Source organism: Girardinichthys multiradiatus, chromosome 22, assembly GCF_021462225.1.
Source record: "Girardinichthys multiradiatus isolate DD_20200921_A chromosome 22, DD_fGirMul_XY1, whole genome shotgun sequence".
In the NCBI taxonomy this organism is placed as follows: domain Eukaryota; kingdom Metazoa; phylum Chordata; class Actinopteri; order Cyprinodontiformes; family Goodeidae; genus Girardinichthys; species Girardinichthys multiradiatus.
Window position 1 is genome coordinate 39,266,909 of NC_061814.1, and position 19,832 is coordinate 39,286,740.

Genomic DNA, 19,832 nt, shown 5'->3' on the forward strand with positions numbered 1-19,832 from the left:
TGCAACCCAGTTTAGTCTTGCAAGGGAGCTGGACATCATCCCAATTTTTATTGGAAAAGTGGTGAGACACACCATAAACAGACGAACTGGCAAATAACCAAACCTGCACAAATTCATACTTCATGGCAATATAAAGCCACCCTAACCTGGATGTCTCCAGCCTCTGGAGAAAGCCTGCATATGCAGAACATTCATACAGGAAAAAGGCCTTGTTGTGAGGCAGCAATGACGATGGGTGCAGTTTACATCTATTTCTGTAGCAGGGTATGGTTGTGTTGCCACAAAAACAATAAATAAATAGGTACCAGATTTTTTTTTTACCTTTTTACTATTATTTGTAATAACCCTCATGGGTTGATGCAAAAGCAAAAATATAGCTAGATTGTTTTTTTGTTTTCAATTTTAATTTCTCATTAGTTTATTTTTTATAGAAATATTTAATGTGTCTTTTAATTGTCTTTCTAATCCTTTCTTCTGTCTTTATGTGTCTTTATATAAATCTCTTATATCATGTCTATATGGTTGTGATGCTCCTGCCACTGAATTTGACAGGTCCTAAAAATCTGTCAGCCTAGTTTTGCTGGTGATCAAATTACATATGGTTCAGTGTCAAATTTGTAAGGAAGGCATTTCTGGTATTATGTTAATGTCAATCGTCCTAGTGTCGCAAACATTTTCTTTCTGCTTTACAATATTTTTTTATTCCAGTTTACCATCTGTATCTGTTGGCTCTGAGTCATTAAGTCGTTCTGGCCTCTGAGGATTTTTCTCTCAGTTTCTGCTTTTATCTTAAGGAAGATAGAGACTGGGGAGCATGGGAACGTGTGCAACAAGAGCCCTCTCCCAGAAGGGAACCACTTTTATTACTTTCCAGCCAAGTCTTGAGCTCAGTGCCACAGTTAAAGTAGGGGTGAAGTTATTAGCAAGGTCATTATGATGTGAAGAACATGGTCCCGAGGTGAATCATCAGTGTTCCTTTCTGTTGCGTGATTTTTAAAGCCATTGGAGAGACTTAGCCTTAGGGTAACATTAGTTACCTTGGAAACATACTCTATCTGAGTAGAAAATATTTGTGGAACTTTGGATCTTTATGATTTAAAATAGGGAATGCACTACAGACCATCTGTAGTGGCAGCCTGCTAGTTATAGATCTGGTATCATTTTATTTAAAGGCAACAAATTATGCAGTGTTCAGTTACAATCATATCCCTGAAACCCAGCCCATATGTCCCTGCAAATAACAGTACTTTGTGTTTTCTCATTCCAGATAAATTCGACCAGGTGTCTTCTCCCCTTTAGCAGTCATGGCTCACTCTGTATCTGGAGGGACTGTGCTCACTATCCTCCTCATTAGCAGGTAAGGCCGCAAATAGATAAGAGAAATATAACCAGTGGGATGAACAGCCACAAAGATATATTATAGAGCCAGGGAGCATAATCAAGCCATTTCAGATTGTTATTTGGTACAATGCCAAAAATTGTTATACAGCAAGCTCAGGTGGAGATAGAGGCATACTCATGTGGTTTAATTTTCCTGTCAACCACCAATACTCAATAACGACTCCCTGTTCTTTATGCAAGAAGAAGCTTTGAAATTCCACTACCACATTTATGACACTGCTGAGCAAAACTGATGAGGAAGGATCCAGCACTACATGCAATCTCTCATTGCATTCAGTTGGGGTTATAATCCCTGCTGAGGTCATAACAGGAGAGTGATTGGATGTTTTGATGCATATTTGCCTGCCACTGTGAGGAGATGCTTCTCCTTTTTGCATTTTACTTTCAAAGTACAAAGTGCACTTTCCACATTGTAGATAAGGCAAGCCATCTAGTTCTCATTGAATCCGGCTATAAGATCTTCTCTGTGCAAAGAAAGGCTGTGCTATACAATCAGATGTGGGATTACTGGGGTGCAGCACATTTTCTGCCACACAAACATGTCATCAAATGTTGTGTGCACCCGAAGATGTGATGAATAAATGAATTCTGTATGTCTGTTAGCTGATGGGCGGGAGTAGAGATACTGAGAGAGCTCATGAATTTTCAGGAGCCCACCTGGTTTCTGATAACTGAGATCTGATTTTAGATCCTATCTGGACTGCTCTTTTGTTTGCATCAGGTTCTGAGTGATGATTATACAAAGACGGGATGTAACAAGGTTTTCCACTTTTATTGGTTCCATTGTTAGAGATATGTAAAGAGCTTTAAGATGAACTGTTTTATTGCAAAAGCCTAATTTCACAGTGGACGTATTAGAAAAACGCAACTATGTTGAGAAGATTTGTTCAGTGTGGAAAAACATCTGGAAATATAAATATACATATAGATTTACATGAAAATATATGTAAATAATTTTGTATAAAATCTTGTGTACCTCAATTATTGGTACCCTTTATGCTAATACTTTTAATCATCCACTTCTGCCCACAACACTTTTCTAAAGTATTTTACCAGGTTGGAGCACACAGACAGGGCTCCTTGACCATGATTCTGCATAACCCCTCTATTCCCTTGAGTTCTCCACACAGAGTTTCTATAATATTTAGGTCTGGGGACCGACAAGGCCATGGATAAAAAGTAAAATCTGTCTAAGCTGAAAAGTGTCTGTGTTAATTTTACCATTTGTTTCGCATCGTTATCCTGGTGAAAGATCCAATAATGACCATTTTTCAGTTTCTTTCAGTATTCAAATTGTCCTGGTATTTTTAGGCCATGATGCCATACCTGCGAACAAGTTTTCCAGGGATCTTAGCCCTGGTTTCTGTTGTTTTTATTTTTTGACATTTTTACTCAGACTGTAGGTATGAACAAGGTTTGATAAGTAAAATCATCTTTTAGATGTTATTTGATTTATGAAGATCTACCTACAGATATATTGTGTTCTTGTCTTCCCCATGTTAAGAATGTCAAAGAATTGAGCCTCTCTTCAACATATTTATATGCCAGTTTTTTTTTATTTTTATAAATTATAAAATACTTTTAATTAGTGCCCCAGTTTTACTTTTAAGCAACTGGTCTCAAACAAACAAACAAAAAAAACTGTCACTGATATAAATGGTTACATGTTGCTTTGGTGCATACAGTCAGAAGATGCTGACTGATAAGTAAGTCAATAACTAGGGTTGTCTTCATTGGAAAACTGATGAAAGTTGATAATTACAATCAAATACATTTTTAACTTAGACAAACCACATGGAATAAATGAACTAATACACTGATCAGTCATTTAAATAATGTAATCACAGAATCTGTGATTAGAAAGCTTGTGAAAATAAATGTGAATGAATTTGAATACGGTTTTTACTAAATGACAGAAAAAAATCAGCATTGCAAGCTCCAAGGAAAATTGTACATTGACTTGAAGCTTATTAATGGCAATAAGACTATGCTTGAGAATGCTGAAATCAGCATTTTAATCAAACCCCTTTGATGAGAAAAATGCTGCACATTTATTTACTTCCATCTATTGTCTTCTGATAAATTGAGATCGTAATCACACCAATCCAGATATCCTGATATCCCTCTTTCCAGTGACGCTTCTCAGCTCATTCTGGGGGATCCCAATGTTTTACTAAGACCAGACTATATAGCCTCTTTTGCAAGTTTTGGGCCTGTCCTAGGGTCTCCCCATAGTTATCTAGAAAATCTTTAAGGAGATGAGTCTAGGAGACATCCTGATCAAATACCTGAACCCACTCAACTGAATCATTTTGATGTGGAGGAGCAGAAGCTAAATAAAAGCCTCTCCTGGATGACAGAGCTCCTCACCTCATCTCCTAGGATGAGCTCATCCATCCAATGAAGGAACCTCATTTCTCATTTCGCCACTTGTTTTCAGAATCACGTTCTCTCGGTCCTAATCCATATTTGACAAATGTAGGTGAGGGTCGGAATGTTGATGCAAAGGTTAATCTAGAGCTTAATTCTTTGGTTCAGCTCTTTCTAGACCATGAGAGACCATGGCTGATTGCGTTACTGTAGATGAGACTCCAAGCTGTATAACAATTTAATTAAATTCAAAAATACTTTATTAATCTCAAAGGGAAATTAAATGTTGTTATAGCTCATATTATGAAGGTTTCCTCAAAGAGCCGTTGTAGATGCTGATGGCTGTGGGCAGGAAGGATCTCCTGTAGCGCTCCGTCTTACAGCAGATCTGAAGAAGCCTCTGACTGAAGACACTCTGTTGTTGTAGGACAGTCTCATGAAGAGGATGCTCAGGGTTCTCTATAATGTTCTTCATTTTATGAAGAATCCTTCTTTCCACAATGATCTCCAGAGGTTCCAGAGGAGTCCCCAGAACAGAACCAGCCTTCTTTATCAGCTTGTTGAGCTTTTTAAGTCCCTGGCTCTGATGCTGCTTCCCCAGCAGATGATGGCAGAAGAGATCACACTCTCCACAACAGACTTACAGAAGATATGCAGCATCTTGCTGCAAACACCAAAGGACCTAAGCTTCCTCAAGAAGTACAGTCTGCTCTGTCCCTTCTTGTAGATGGCTTCACAGTTGCATCTCCACTCTAGTCTGTTGTCCAGGTGAACACCGAGGTATTTATACTCCTCCACCACCTCCACTTCTCCCATGATAGAAATAGTTTTTGACTTATTCCTGTTTCTCTTAAAATCTACAATCATCTCCTTTGTGTTAGTCATGTTCAAAATTAGATGATTGTTTCCACACCATGCCACAAAGCGGTCCACCACCTTCCTTTACTCAGCTTCTTGTCCATCTCTGATCCACCCCACGACTGCAGAATCATCTGAGTATTTCTGCAGATGACAGGAGTCTGTCTTGTACTGGAAGTCTGAGGTGTACAGAGTGAAAAGGAATGGTGAGAGTACAGTCCCCTGTGGTGCTCCTGTGCTGCTGACTATCTCGTTAGACATCACAACTCATAACCATCTCCTGCTTCATTCTTCCATCACTTGTGAACAAGAAAAAAAGATACAGATTTGCAGCCCAGAGGGAGAACCATGTTGAGAACCATGGTTGAGGATTTGACCTTTGCTGGGCAGCGAACAGCTACAGTATACGCTAGAGGTTGTGGCTTGAAGTCGCCAAAAGAACCATGTCATCTGGCAAAAGGCAAAGACTAGACCTTTAGGTTCCCAAACCAGACACCCTCTTCTTCATGACTAAGCCTAGAGATCTGATCCACAAACACAATATTAGTGACAAGGGTTTATTTATTTAATGTAGGCTCCATTGTCACTGGAGAAGAATTCCAGGCTTTTGTAGTATAATCAAACCGGTTTCAAACATTTCGCTATGTAACTGAAAGGGCCTCCATTTAACTGTGTGCAGAAACACAGGGATGTCAATTCAGCCTCTTCCAAAGAATATTGACAGACCACTTCTTTGCTCAGCTCTGAAGCTTCGATAGCTTCAGTGTGATCAGGGGAGAGTGCTTTTACTTTGCAGTGAGAATTGAAATGCAGCACAGCTTGAGCAGAGAAAACAAAATTGGAACTGTAGAGCAGGGGAAGGCCCTGACTGAAAGCAAGCAAATATAAATGTTAGAGGTTGAAAGATGCAGTAATGCAAAGCCATGTATGGCCATGGTATGAACTATGTGGAATAAATCAAGTTTTCCTTTATGTTTAGGATGCAGTGTACCACAGATTGAGCTTAACATCCAGAAGGAATGTTTCCCAATGCTACACTGTCAGCCAGGCCTCAGATTGTTTCATCTGTTCTTGTTTTTGCTACAAATCCCAGCAGCAGTCAGCATTGTTTTATCCCCGAGTACAAATAACAAACAGCAAAACTGAAGAGGACAGGTGAAGGATCACAGCTGAAGAAGGTAATTAAAGGCTGTGTAATATGAATTATTCAGACCCAGCTTTGACTCACTGAAAATGGTTAAAACATTCTTCATTTAATGCACAAGCTAATGGTGAAGGCAATACAGATGCATGTTGGGACCACACAGCCAGGGGTTTTCAACACTAAAACTCCGGTACATACTTTCCTGGAACCTTTCAAAATAAAGTGCATTAACCTTCTTCCAGCACAGCCAGGAAAGGGGGTAACTGCGGACTTCCTGTGGTGCCAATACCCAAATAAAAGCCCCACCTTTCCACAAGTCTTTCTCTTCCACGCGGCTCTCCATAGGAACCGGATAGGAGGGGAAAGCGCGCTGAATGTCTTTTGCTGGTAAAAATACATAAATTCAACTGGATCCAAGGACCGATCATATGCAAACGTTAAGCAGAATGAAATACTGTCTGTGTATCCGGTATTTTCATTCATGAATGGGGAAATTAAGGTGTAAGAGTTGCTTACATTTTCTCTTCGAGGCCCCACAGAAGCAAACGGGTTCAAGAGAAGTCGGTGGAGAAGCTGTTTCGACAAGCCGAGTCTGGAGGAAAGACGACGGCCCGCAAACGTGTTTACGGTAACGAAGAGCTGGTCACCTTCTGATCGGGAGAAACTGAGGAAGTTAGCGGGAAGCTAACCTTTGTTCACAGAACGAACGCACCTTCGGATCGGAAGAAACTGAAGAAGTTAGCGGGAAGCTAACTCTTTGTTCACGACGGATATCTTCTTCAAACTTCGCCCTTGGACAACATTCCCTCAACAGGTTCAGAGGTTGGGTTTTGGGCAGATTTACAGATTGGTTTAGGATGAAATGATCTAAACGTTTTCATGTTATGAAGTTTGTTTTGTGGAACTCGGCTATCTTGGTGCTAGCATGCTACCTGTAGCACACAGGCCGGTTCGTGTTCTTTGTATGTTTTGAAGCTAAGATAAACTTTATTTAAAGGGTGGTTTTAACCAGAACATTGCTCATAACGTGCCGTCAGCGCTTATGCATTTTAACCCTGGTATTTTAAAGGTATGTGTTGATTCTGGCGCTAAGCTATCTCTAGCTTAGCACTTTAGCTAGCTTCTTTGTTAGCCCAACTGCCAGCCGGTAAGAACATGTGTGCTAGCATTAAGGCTAGTCAACAGAAAGGTTGTTAGTTTTCAAGCTAGTGAATAGTAGTCCCTGAACATCATTTGCTAGAGTTGATAACTAAGTAAACACCATTAAGCCCCATTTCTCCAGAAAGATTTGGCTCTTTTCCAAAATACTCAATAATATTTCTTCAAATATTATTTTAATAAATAAAGGCAGTTAATTAGACACCGTTGAGAATTAGTCATCCAGAAGGTTGGTTTTATTCAGTAGATCATTATTTAAAACATTATTTTATTAAAATAATATTTAATCTGATCTTGCATTGTGACGGGTTGTCTAAAGGTTGCTGATTATTTTCTAAGTTAGTTCCAAAACTAACTTAACTTCACTTCCAGATTCTTCAAGATAATCCTTGGTTCTCAAACATAAACATTGCATGGTAATGTTGCATCACTCTTTTTGGTCATGATTTCTAATCATCTTTAATCAACTTGTTTATATTGTACATAGTCCATTAGTCTTCATTATTCTTTAATTCTGCTTGGTAGTTTAGTTGGATTGTTTTAGCATAGTAAAGAGTTTGTTGATTGAAATATGTTTGACTTTGAGTTGACTTATTTTTGTTAATAAATTCTTGTATTTTAAGAAATTGTGTGAATTCATTCCATATATGTGCAGAGTTTATGCTGTTCAATAATGCCTGAGCTCGTCTCACACCTTTCTATTCTGTCCTAATACCATCGCCGTAATGGGGCTGGTATTCACAGGACAATCCTTAACAGACCGGAATATTATTTGGTAAAATATTAAAATATTAATATTTAAATATTAAATAATATTCTCAGTTTCATATTTACAACATGCATTAATTTCATTTATTTTTAGAAATATGCCTTTATGCATTACAGATCAAACTAAAGTTACAGTTTAAAAGTTTAAGCAAAAAATCAAAAAGTCATAAAGTCAGTCAAATTTGTGTGAGAGAAGAGCATCAGAAATGTTTTCTTTGGTAGCAAATCTAATTAGCTGCCTTCTGTGCTTAAAAAAACACCAACTCAAATCCTATGATTGCTTTTTGAAAGAGCCACATTTTTGTCCCCACTGTGATTCTACATGTCCCCTAAAGGAGTGTGCTTACAGACCAGAACAGTTTATTAGGAGTGTGTTTAAGTGCTGTACGGTTTTTGGTGTTTGTATTGGTTAAATGCTTGCAATCCTTCCTTCTGCATTGTAATATTGAACCAGATGGATGCCTACGTGGACCAATGTCCCAAACCTTAATCTGAGGGCATTAGAGCTCATTCAGTTCCAATATTGTTCGGAACTGGCACTAAATAAATAGAAAAATCAGTAATAGTTTTTGTAGACAAATTTAGCCAAGCTTGTGCGTCACATTAAATGTGGTGATGAAACACATCCTCTGCTGTCATCATCCAAAATAGCCTGAATAAAAAAAAACATTCCCTCCACATAGCAGATGAAGAGAATAAATTAAACTTTTCAAAAACATTTCAACTGCTATGTTGATCATCAGAATTTAGTCCAATCTGTTATTTTACACAGACAATTCATCAGTCAGTCATTTTCTACCACTTATTCCATAGTGGGTTGCAGGGGAGCTGGTGCCTATCTCCAGCAGTCTATGGGCAAGAGGCAGGGTACACCCTGGACAGGTCGCCAGTCCATCGCAGGGCAACACACAAACAACCATGCACACACTCATTCATACACCTAAGGGCAATTTAGAGAGACCAATTAACCTAACAGGCATGTCTTTGGACTGTGGGAGGAAGCCAGAGTACCTGGTGAGAACCCACGCATGCATGGGGAGAACATGCAAACTCCATGCAGAAAGACCCCTGGCTGGGAATTGAACCCAGGACCTTCTTGCTGCAAGGCAACAGTGCTACCAACTGCGCCACCGTGCAGCCCCACCGTGCAGCCATTCAATTCATATTGAATGTAAATTGGTTACAGTATTACTTTTATTTTGCCAGAGTCAGTTAATGTATTGGTTGTGAATGCTCTCTTAACCCAAATCCCAGAAATGTGTGAAACATAACAGGCTTTTATCTTGTAGACCTGCAGTTTTAATGGGCATGGTGTTGTTTTAGAAGATCGTTGGTGTTTTTGTGCTAAACATATATTTTGAAATTGTGGCACAAAAGTTCAAGTTTGATTTTATCAGACCGGAACACATTATCCTATGAGGTCTTAGGAGATTTTAACTTGGTTTTTATCTTTATGGTAACACTCTCCTGCAGTGTTACTCCTTAGGGCAGACAAATGGAGAATAAACTTGACTGCTGTAACATCTAGCTCTTTCAGTGTTGCTGCCGGCCTCTTTTCAGCCTCCCTAAAGAAATAAATTGAAATCCAATTTGAAGAAACCATTCAGTAATGTTAAGTAATGGTAATGTTGCACCAGATATTCTCCATGCAATTTGCTCAAGGTCACACCATAGTTATTCAAAAATACTATAAAACAAATATACATAAAAAGATTTCATTAACTCATTTTGTATGTAGGCAAAGTGCCATATTGAATTACTTTGTTGAGTGTACTTGATTGGTTTCTGACCAGAAATGATGAGTAAAGTGAATGCTGCAAGCTATCTACAATCGAATTCTGCTATGGATTAAAGAAGCAAACTCTGGTCCCCCTGAACACAGAGGTCTTAGTTCAGTTCAGATGAACCAAATGAAGGAAGCAGACTACAATGCAGGGCATTGTGGGTAAACACAACTAAAACAAACATGTGTGTAGAACTACAACCGGGAGAAATGGCTCGCAGTTTCTGGTAAGAACTCACAAGAACCACGAAGGTTTAGCAGTGCTGCAAAAAGTTGAAAATGGACATGTTTCACTGTTATAAAGAACTAGATGCCATTATTGGCACTCTCCAATTCACTACAGGTGAGGAAGGGAATACATAATTTATTTGTTTGGCAAACTGCAGCTGCAGGATGTGGCGACCTCAGTTCAAATGAGCTCCAGTGTCTAGGGGACAATTAGGTGCAAAAAAGACCTAAAGACTGTATGTTGACAGTTCAGGGTGCATCATGAAAGCAGTCATACTTCATTTCTCAATTAAGCTCCCATGACAGAATCATAATAAGAGAAAAAAAATGTAGTCCCAGTGGTTTCACAGAATCCACATAAAAAAGCCTATTACTTGCAGATTAAAGACTTTACTTGTCTTACTTTACTGCACAGACATGACTTTACTCTTGAATAGAAATCCATTTACAGGTCCCATGTACGTACATGACCCAACTGTCTCAAACAAGACACCGACAGTGGTCTGGGAGAAAAATATAAGTGAGCTTTGTAGCATAATTTTCTACTTAACATTACAAAAGGAGGTATGTTACCTGTTCAAATTGTCCTTATCTATTTCATGCAGATGGCGTGGATTCCAAGAAAATTTAAATAGGGAAGTAGTGTAGTGAGTTTCTGGCAAACCATGTAACTGAATTACGGATTCATCAAGTGCTTTATCACAATGGTTTCAAAGAGTGATCCTCCAGTGAACTGATTTAGACAAGTTAATGCTCCAGGGCTCTCGCTGAACTCACATCACCGATTCCAAGAAGATCCCATCACTGAAGTTAGACAGGATGCCAGGACCAATTTAAAGCTTGTCAGGAAGGCAACGCACAGCCTTCATACTAACTTCAGTCTCCATGCTAAACCTCTTAAAAGTAAAACCACAGCTATTCCAGTTCCAAAATGTACCAGTGCATCTGTTTTTATCTAAAAACTCCAATAATAAAGATATTATGCAGTGTTTTCCCCCCTTTTTTATCTACAAATGTAAACTGATGATAAAAACACAGATGGGTAAAAAAGTTTAGATTTCAACTGAATGATTCACAAAATCTAAACTTTTTAAAAAGCGGACTTAAAAACAAAGATCCCTGCTAAATCCACTTTGTGTGTATTTAGGTCAATGGCATAGCAAGGGGAGCAAGCCTACATCAATAAACATTCAGACAGATTTTCAAAAATTGCAAAAGGTTCAACTTTATGGCTTTTTTTACCAGCCTTTCAGTCTGTTGATCCAGAAGTGATGATCAATACTGCCATGAATGGTGAAGCTAAAGCATTCTGTTACAGTGATGATTGTTTCAGGAACTTTAAGTGGTACATATCTGTTATTTTTTTCCATTTGATTAGTTTTCATGGTCCTCTTCAGAAACTGCTATCATGTGTTTTATTGTAGTCAGTCTTATCTGTAATCCTTGAATCCATGTTGCTTCTAGAATTAAACTTAGCAAGTTTGACTAATTTTAGAGAAAATTCTGATTAGCTTTAAATGTCCAAACACATGTGCTACTGTATAAGATCGAGAACTGTTTCCCCTTTTTTGATAAACGCTTATTGGAACTACAAGTTTTTCACTTGGTTGAGCACAATGCTGTGTTTTGAGATGTTCAGATTTTACATATAGCTTTAATTTATGCTCCACAGAGGGGAGTATTATTGGCTTGTCTCAAGTCAGCTGTGTTGGTGTCAAATCAACAGAGATTAGTTTTTGATCAGAACTTTTCTGGTAGCTAAATAATGAGGAGGCTGGCATTCATTCAAAACTAACCAAAGTTCAGCATTACACTGACAATGTCTGATTTTTTAACTAAACCTTTTCTTTCTTCAGTGAGTTTAATTGTAGATATCCTTGTCCTGGTCTGTGGAGCTTTTCGATGTTGCACAAGTTTCCTGTTTATATATCCAGGGGCCCTTTTATTTTGTATCTGTGCTTCTTTTATCAGTTAAACTTGTTTTCCTCTCTCTTTACTACATGTAAATCGTTTCTAATTAGCTTACTGTCCTTTGTCAGTTTTCAGGTTCGAAAGCATGCTTTCTGCCACTTGCCCTTTGTTGCATCCTTGTCTCTCTCTGTCTGGGCTTCTGTTATGCTTACTTTTGTATACAGCTCTGATTATTTATCACTTATCTTAGACATTGTATTACATATATTCCCATCAACATTATTTATTAAAATAATTACATTTCACAAACATTTGCCTCCAGCATGTAAAGCTCCATCTGTTTGACAAAATAATTTCTAACATTGGAACCTTTTCACATTTTCCCAAAATACAAACACAAACCTTAATGTATTTGTGTCAGATTTACTGGAGCCAAAGAAAGTAGTGCATAATTGTGAAAAGACAGATAAATTATATATTTGTTTAAAATTTGTGTAAAAATAAAACTGACATTTGAGGGCAATTGGTTTAGACAGATTCAAGTAAATCAGTGTAAAAGAGGCTTGCATGCCACATCTTTCAGATATTTTTACAAATACATTGAAAGCCATGTTCCATTTTCCATTGACTTCACAATCTTTCTCTACTTTGGGTTGTTTACAAAATTCCAATAAAATACATGAAAGTGTGCAAAACTTCAAAGAGCATGACTACCTTTGCAAGCCCCGGAATATATGTGTCCTCTGTGACACACGAGACAAATCTGTCAAGCTATCTGTCAGGTTTCTCCACAGTTCCCCTTCACACTGTGCTTTATCACAGCACTTCTGTCAGTCAAGCTTTGAGAAGGAAATTTCTTCCCACAAACCACATTCATCTGAGGTTCTCACTGAGAAGGCTGTGCATCAGGGTCTTTATCCTCATGATGCCGAGTCGCATCCTTTCCTTTCCATCACTTGGGATCAGTACAATCATGTGTAAAACCCCCACCGCTAGGATTTGTACAACTATATGAAATGGCATTTTGTTAGCTATTTTCCCATAGAAACTTTGTAAGAGGAACCACAGCTAGTATCAGATATAGTTGTAGATATAATGACGGGTAGTTTTGAGTAGAAGTATTCAGATTATATTTGTGTGAGTTTTGTCGGCGAAGTTGTGGACATACTTGTATTGCTCTGCCTTGCCTATTACTGGTATTCCCCTCTGAGCAGTAGTTTTATGTAGCCCTACTGTGCAGACTGAAGCTAGCTGCTTACTTAAAATGCATTACAAATGTTCCTACATTCAAAGCAAACTTTGAATAACATATTTTAAAGTTAGATCAGAGTAGTAATTGTAATTTTTATGTTGAAGGTTATATTGATGTTTTTGTTCTAACAGTAGTTAAAGCTGCTGCTTTTTTATTGACACGACCAGTCAAAAGTTTTAGAACCACTTTCTCAATTAATAATTGTCTTTATGTTGATGACAATTTACATTGTACATAAATTCTAACTGAAGGCATCAAAATTGTGAATGAACACCTATGTTTTATATTTTAGATTCCTTAAAATAGCCGCCCTTCGCTGTGATGACTGAAATATTAACTGTTAGCAGTATGTCAATGAACCTCTGGGAAGTTCTTTCAGGACTCTTTGGAAAACCTTTTCAGGTGACCACCTCATGAAGCTCATGGAGAGAATGCCAAGAGAGTAAATCAGTAATCAAAGCAAAGGGTGGCTATTTTGAAGATGGTAAATGGTAAATGGCCTGAACTTGTCACAGTCTGCGGTTGTGTTGGACCAAAATGCAAACAGGCGCTTGGGCTCAGCATGTTGTAAAACAGATCTTTTAATTCAGGCGTGGAAAACAGCACTTACAAAGTCTCAGGAGATAACTCTGGTATCAAAATCTAAGAGGCACATGGAACTTGAGGACGTGACATTCATGGATTACATGAAGTGAGCAACCAGCAGAGAATAATAACAACAACCACATATATAAGGAGGGAGAGGAGGATAGTGGACCAATAAGAGGGGAGCTAAGGTGATCAGATGAGAAGTGGGACCCGCTGTGGAGACTGAGGAAATCAATGGTTACTATGGTGACAAATGCTGAGGAACGCAGGGACACGGGGAACTAAACTAGACTGAAAACAAACTAGAAACCAGGAAGCTGGAGACTGAGTAGGGAAGAGGCAACAAATACTTATAACTGTCAGAGAAGAACTGAACAGCAGGGACTAACAGAGGTAACAATACTAGAAATCTTAACCGGGAAAATAAACAAAAAACTACACAAGGGAAAACTCGAAGTAAGGCTGGGGAGAACTACTAATATTAAGGGAAACAAACACAAAGTAAATAACTAAAGGGGATCTAAGGACAAGGAAGGAACTAACAAACAAGTGGGGTGGAAGAGCAGAAGAACTAATAAACAAGAACGCAGCAAGGACCTAACCAACACTAAAACAAAAACGAGAGTACCAGGTAAAAAACTAACTAGCAGTGTAGACAATACTCAACACCAGGACAACGAAAGGAATAAATAACTAATAAACCAAAGGAACAGAAACACCTAACAGCAAAATTAAACAAACACAAAAACCAAAATGGCAGATCCTGACAGAACTTGCATAGTGCTTTATCAAGTCCCCAGAGACCCCAAAGTGCTTTACACTACAATCAGTCATCCACCCATTCACACACACATTCACACACTGACAGTGGTGAGCTACATAGTAGCCACAGCTGCCCAAGGGCAGACTGACAGACATGAGGCTGTCATACACAGGCGCCACCAAGCCCTCTGACCCCCCATCAGCAGGGAAGGAGGGGGAAGTGTCTTGCCCAAGGACACAACGACTGAGACAGACAGAGCAGGAGTTTGAACCGGGAACTCACCGGTTACACGACGAACCTCTGCTATTGTTGCCACCGACAGATTATAAAAATGTTTAGAGCTATTTAACAATTTTTGTTTACTACATAATTTCATGTGTGTTCATTCATAGTTTTGTTGGCTTTGGTGAGAATCTACAATGTAAATAGTGATGAAAATAAAGTATAAATAAATAAAATAAAATAAAATAAATAATGAACTTCATCACAATATGCTAATATTTTGAGAAGGACCTGTATCTATTCTCTTCTATGACACAACGCTTTGTGTTTCTTAGTTACATCTTTTTCCAAGGTTCCTCTGACTTGAGGGGACTTATGAAGACAGCAAATGTTCTTTATTTGGTAGAGGGGAGTTCTGCTACTCTCCCGTGTGGAGGAGCTTAGGGAGCTCACTGGGATAGCATGAAAGGGAGAAACAGCTGCTTTTATGCACATAGGCCTATGGGACAAACTCAGGAGGGTTTCTTGTTGTGGATCCTGGTTCCCTGTCTCTGTATATTTGCCTGAAATGGCTGAAAGGTCTGAGGAAGCCTTGAAAGTCCCTTCAGAGCCGAATAATATAATCTCAATATTTAAGGGGAGCAGCGGTTTCTTTCTCAAATGGAATTTCATAGCGGCAAAAACGGAATATTCTCTTTAAGAGAAGAAAAGAAGAATACCATAAGTTTTACCTGTTACCCCCAGCTGTCTGTCAAAAGACAACAGATGCCTCCTCTTACCCACAACATGCTGACAAGGAAATCGCAAGGGTGCTCTAAATTTGAAACCCCATGGCACTGTGATCACAGCTCTGAACAGAAAGAAAAGAATCAGTTGTGTATGTTTTCTAAATAGATTTGGTGCTGTGAAATAAGATCCAAATGTCATGAGCTGTTTGAATATGAATTGGCTTGATTTTCAAACTCTAAAAGTCAAGTAGATCCCAGCTCACAGGTCACCACCAACCTGTCTGCGTTTCTAACAGATTTTTTCCGCTCAGCGACACATCCGCTGAGAAGCCAGCTCTGGTAATGGGCAGCTCTATAGTCAGAAACGTGGCACTAGAGACACCAGCGACCATAGTCAAATGTTTGCCAGGGGCCAGAACGGACCTGAAACTGCTGGATAAGGATAAGTGTAAATACAGTAAAATTATTATTCATGATGGCAGTAATGACTTCCGGAGGTCACCAAAGTTAGTGTTGCTTCGGTGAGTAAGTTTGCCAAAACAATGTCGGACTCTGTAATTTTCTCTGGTCCCTTCCCTAATCTGACCAGTGACGACATGTTTAGCCGCATGCTGTTATTCAACCGCTGGCTGTCTAGATGGTGTCCAGAGAACGATGTGGGCTACATTGATAATTGGTGAACATTTTGGGGAAAACCTGGTCCGATCCATGAGACGACATCCATCCCACTTTGAATGAAGCAGCTCATGTTTCTAGTAATCTGGTCGAATTTATTAGTTCTTCAAAACTCTGACAACCCAAGGTTCAGACCAGGAAGCAGGGTTGTAGTTTAACACTCTTCTCTGTAGCTTCTATACTGCTACCCACCCTGTACCCTATTAAGACAGTGTCTCGCCCAATTATTTATATTATTTATAGGAGGCTGGCTCCCTGGTTTAATTCAGAGCTGCCTACTTTAAAGCACAATGTTAGAAAATTGGAGAGGAAAAGGCGCTCTACACACCTAGAGGATTCCTACTTAATCTGGAAAAATTGTCTAGTGTTGTCTTCGCCAAGCTAGAACAGCTTATTTCTCATCATAAATAGAAGAGAATAAGAATAATCCTAGTTTTCTCTTTAGTACAGTTGCTAAACTTACACAGAGTCATAGCTCTGTTAAACCATTTATTCCCTTAGCTCTCAGCAGTCATGACTTTATGGGATTATTTTTAAATAAAATTGATTCTATTAAAAACAAAATCATTGGCATACTCCCAAAGATGATTACTTCATCCTCAGCAAGTGATAAAACATTGGAAGTAACTGTAGAACCTGACCTGTGTGTGGACTGTTGTGATTCAGTGGTGCTTCCTGAGTTATCAAAAATATTGGCTTCATCTAAACTTTCAACTTGTATGTTAGACCCAATCCCAACCAAATTATTTAAGGAAGTGTTCCCTCTGATTACCAGCCCCACTTTAGATATGATTAATCTATATAGTAAATGGATCAGAACCACAAGCTTTTAAGGTAGCTGTAATTAAACCTTTGCTTAAGAAACATTCGCTTGATCAAGATGATTTAATAAATTACAGACCAATATCATATCTTCCATTCTTATCTAAAATTCTTGAGAAAATAGTTGCTAATCAAATGTGTGAGCATTTACACAGCAATAATCTGTTTGAAGAGTTTCAGGCAGGTTTCACAGCTCATTAAAGCATTGAAACAAGTCTGCTGAAAGTCACTAATGATATTCTCCTAGCCTCAGATAATGAACTTGTGTCTGTACTTGTCCTGTTAGATCTCAGTGCTCCATTTGATACAGTCGATCATAATATTCTCTTAGAAAGGCTGGAATATGCTGTAGGGATCAGGGAAACAGCACTAGGCTGGTTTGAATCTTATTTGTCTGACAGATTCCAGTTTGTTCATGTAAATGATAAATCATCTTTAAACTCCAGGGTTAATTGTGGAGTACTACAGGGTTCAATACTTCGGCCAATTCTCTTTACTATATACAGGTCCTTCTCAAAAAATTAGCATATTGTGATAAAGTTCATTATTTTCCATAATGTCATGATGAAAATTTAACATTCATATATTTTAGATTCATTGCACACTAACTGAAATATTTCAGGTCTTTTATTGTCTTAATACGGATGATTTTGGCATACAGCTCATGAAAACCCAAAATTCCTATCTCACAAAATTAGCATATCATTAAAAGGGTCTCTAAACGAGCTATGAACCTAATCATCTGAATCAACGAGTTAACTCTAAACACCTGCAAAAGATTCCTGAGGCCTTTAAAACTCCCAGCCTGGTTCATCACTCAAAACCCCAATCATGGTTAAGACTGCCAACCTGACTGCTGTCCAGAAGGCCACTATTGACACCCTCAAGCAAGAGGGTAAGACACAGAAAGAAATTTCTGAACGAATAGGCTGTTCCCAGAGTGCTGTATCAAGGCACCTCAGTGGGAAGTCTGTGGGAAGGAAAAAGTGTGGCAAAAAACGCTGCACAATGAGAAGAGGTGACCGGACCCTGAGGAAGATTGTGGAGAAGGGCCGATTCCAGACCTTGGGGGACCTGCGGAAGCAGTGGACTGAGTCTGGAGTAGAAACATCCAGAGCCACCGTGCACAGGCGTGTGCAGGAAATGGGCTACAGGTGCCGCATTCCCCAGACCTGGGCTACAGAGAAGCAGCACTGGACTGTTGCTCAGTGGTCAAAAGTACTTTTTTCGGATGAAAGCAAATTCTGCATGTCATTCGGAAATCAAGGTGCCAGAGTCTGGAGGAAGACTGGGGAGAAGGAAATGCCAAAATGCCAGTAGTCCAGTGTCAAGTACCCAGAGTCAGTGATGGTCTGGGGTGCCGTGTCAGCTGCTGGTGTTGGTCCACTGTGTTTTATCAAGGGCAGGGTCAATGCAGCTAGCTATCAGGGGATTTTGGAGCACTTCATGCTTCCATCTGCTGAAAAGCTTTATGGAGATGAAGATTTCATTTTTCAGCACGACCTGGCACCTGCTCACAGTGCCAAAACCACTGGTAAATGGTTTACTGACCATGGTATCACTGTGCTCAATTGGCCTGCCAACTCTCCTGACCTGAACCCCATAGAGAATCTGTGGGATATTGTGAAGAGAACGTTGAGAGACTCAAGACCCAACACTCTGGATGAGCTAAAGGCCGCTATCGAAGCATCCTGGGCCTCCATAAGACCTCAGCAGTGCCACAGGCTGATTGCCTCCATGCCACGCCGTATTGAAGCAGTCATTTCTGCAAAAGGATTCCCGACCAAGTATTGAGTGCATAACTGTACATGATTATTTGAAGGTTGATGTTGTTTGTATTAAAAACACTTTTCTTTTTTTGGTCGGATGAAATATGCTAATTTTGTGAGATAGGAATTTTGGGTTTTCATGAGCTGTATGCCAAAATCATCCGTATTAAGACAATAAAAAACCTGAAATATTTCAGTTAGTGTGCAATGAATTTAAAATATATGAATATTAAATTTTCATCATTACATTATAGAAAATAATGAACTTTATCACAATATGCTAATTTTTTGAGAAGGACCTGTATATGCTTCCAATAGGTAAAATTATCAGGCAGCATAGGATATATTTTCACTGTTATGCTGATGATACTCAGCTTTACTTATCCATAAATCCTGATGAGCCCAACCAGTTAGACTACAAGCATGTCTTGAAGACATAAAAACTTGGATGACTTTAAATTTTCTGCTTCTTAATTCAGACAAGACAGCAGTTGTCATCTTCAGATCTGAGTCTTTGAAAAAGAAACTGGTTAGTCAATCACTTAACCTGGATGGCATTACATTAAACTAATAAAGTAAAACACTTTGGTGTTATTTTTGACCAGGACATGTCATATTAAACGGGTTTCTAGGCCTTCTTTCTTTCACCTCCGGAACATTGCCAAAATTAGAAATATCCTATCTAGGAGTGATGCTGAAAAACTAGTCCATGCATTTGTTACTTCAAGGCTGGACTATTGTCATTCCTTACTATCAGGATGTCCACAAAATGTAGGTAAAAGCCTTCAGCTGATCCAAAATCTTGCAGCAAGAGGTTCTGAGGAAAATTAAAAAGAGAGATTATATTTCTCCTATTTTAGCTTCCATTCATTGGCCTCCTTTTAAATCCAGGATAGAATTTAAAATTCTCCTTCTCACATATAAAGCCCTTAACGATCAAGCTCCATCATACATCAGAGATCTGATTGTTCCGTATATTCTAAAAGAGCACTTTGTTCTCAAACTGCAGGTTTACTGGTGGTTCCTAGAGTCTCTAGAAGTAGAATGGGAGGCAGATCCTTTAGTTATCAGGCTCCTCTCCTGTGGAACAAGCTCCCAGTTTTAGTCCATGAGGCAGACACCTTGTCTACTTTTAGGGCTAGGCTTAAAACTTTCCTTTTTAATAAAGCTTATAGTTAGAGTGGCTTAGGTTTTCCTGAGCTATCTCTGTAGTTATGCTGCTATAGGCTTAGACTGCTGGAGGACATAATGACCACTTTCACTCTCTCTGCTACATTCTCATACTACTCTCCAATTTTGCATTATTTGCTGTTATTTCAACTTTTAACTTTATGTTCTCTCTCTTTTCTCTTCCTAGAAGCTACACCTGGCCTGACTCTGTATCTAACCTGT

The 19,832-nt window shown here is 38.9% G+C and overlaps 1 protein-coding gene across 3 annotated transcripts in view; it reads left to right on the top strand.

Annotated features, from left to right (window-relative positions):
• Positions 1 to 19,832, top strand: part of LOC124859409 (gamma-aminobutyric acid receptor subunit pi) — a 94,815-nt gene that overhangs the window by 26,098 nt on the left and 48,885 nt on the right. For all 3 annotated transcript variants that reach the window (XM_047352182.1, XM_047352181.1, XM_047352183.1), the window contains exon 2: positions 1,268 to 1,357. In XM_047352182.1, the coding sequence (XP_047208138.1) occupies positions 1,305 to 1,357 (53 nt within the window). In that variant the 5' untranslated portion in view covers positions 1,268 to 1,304. The remainder of the gene's footprint in view (positions 1 to 1,267; positions 1,358 to 19,832) is intronic.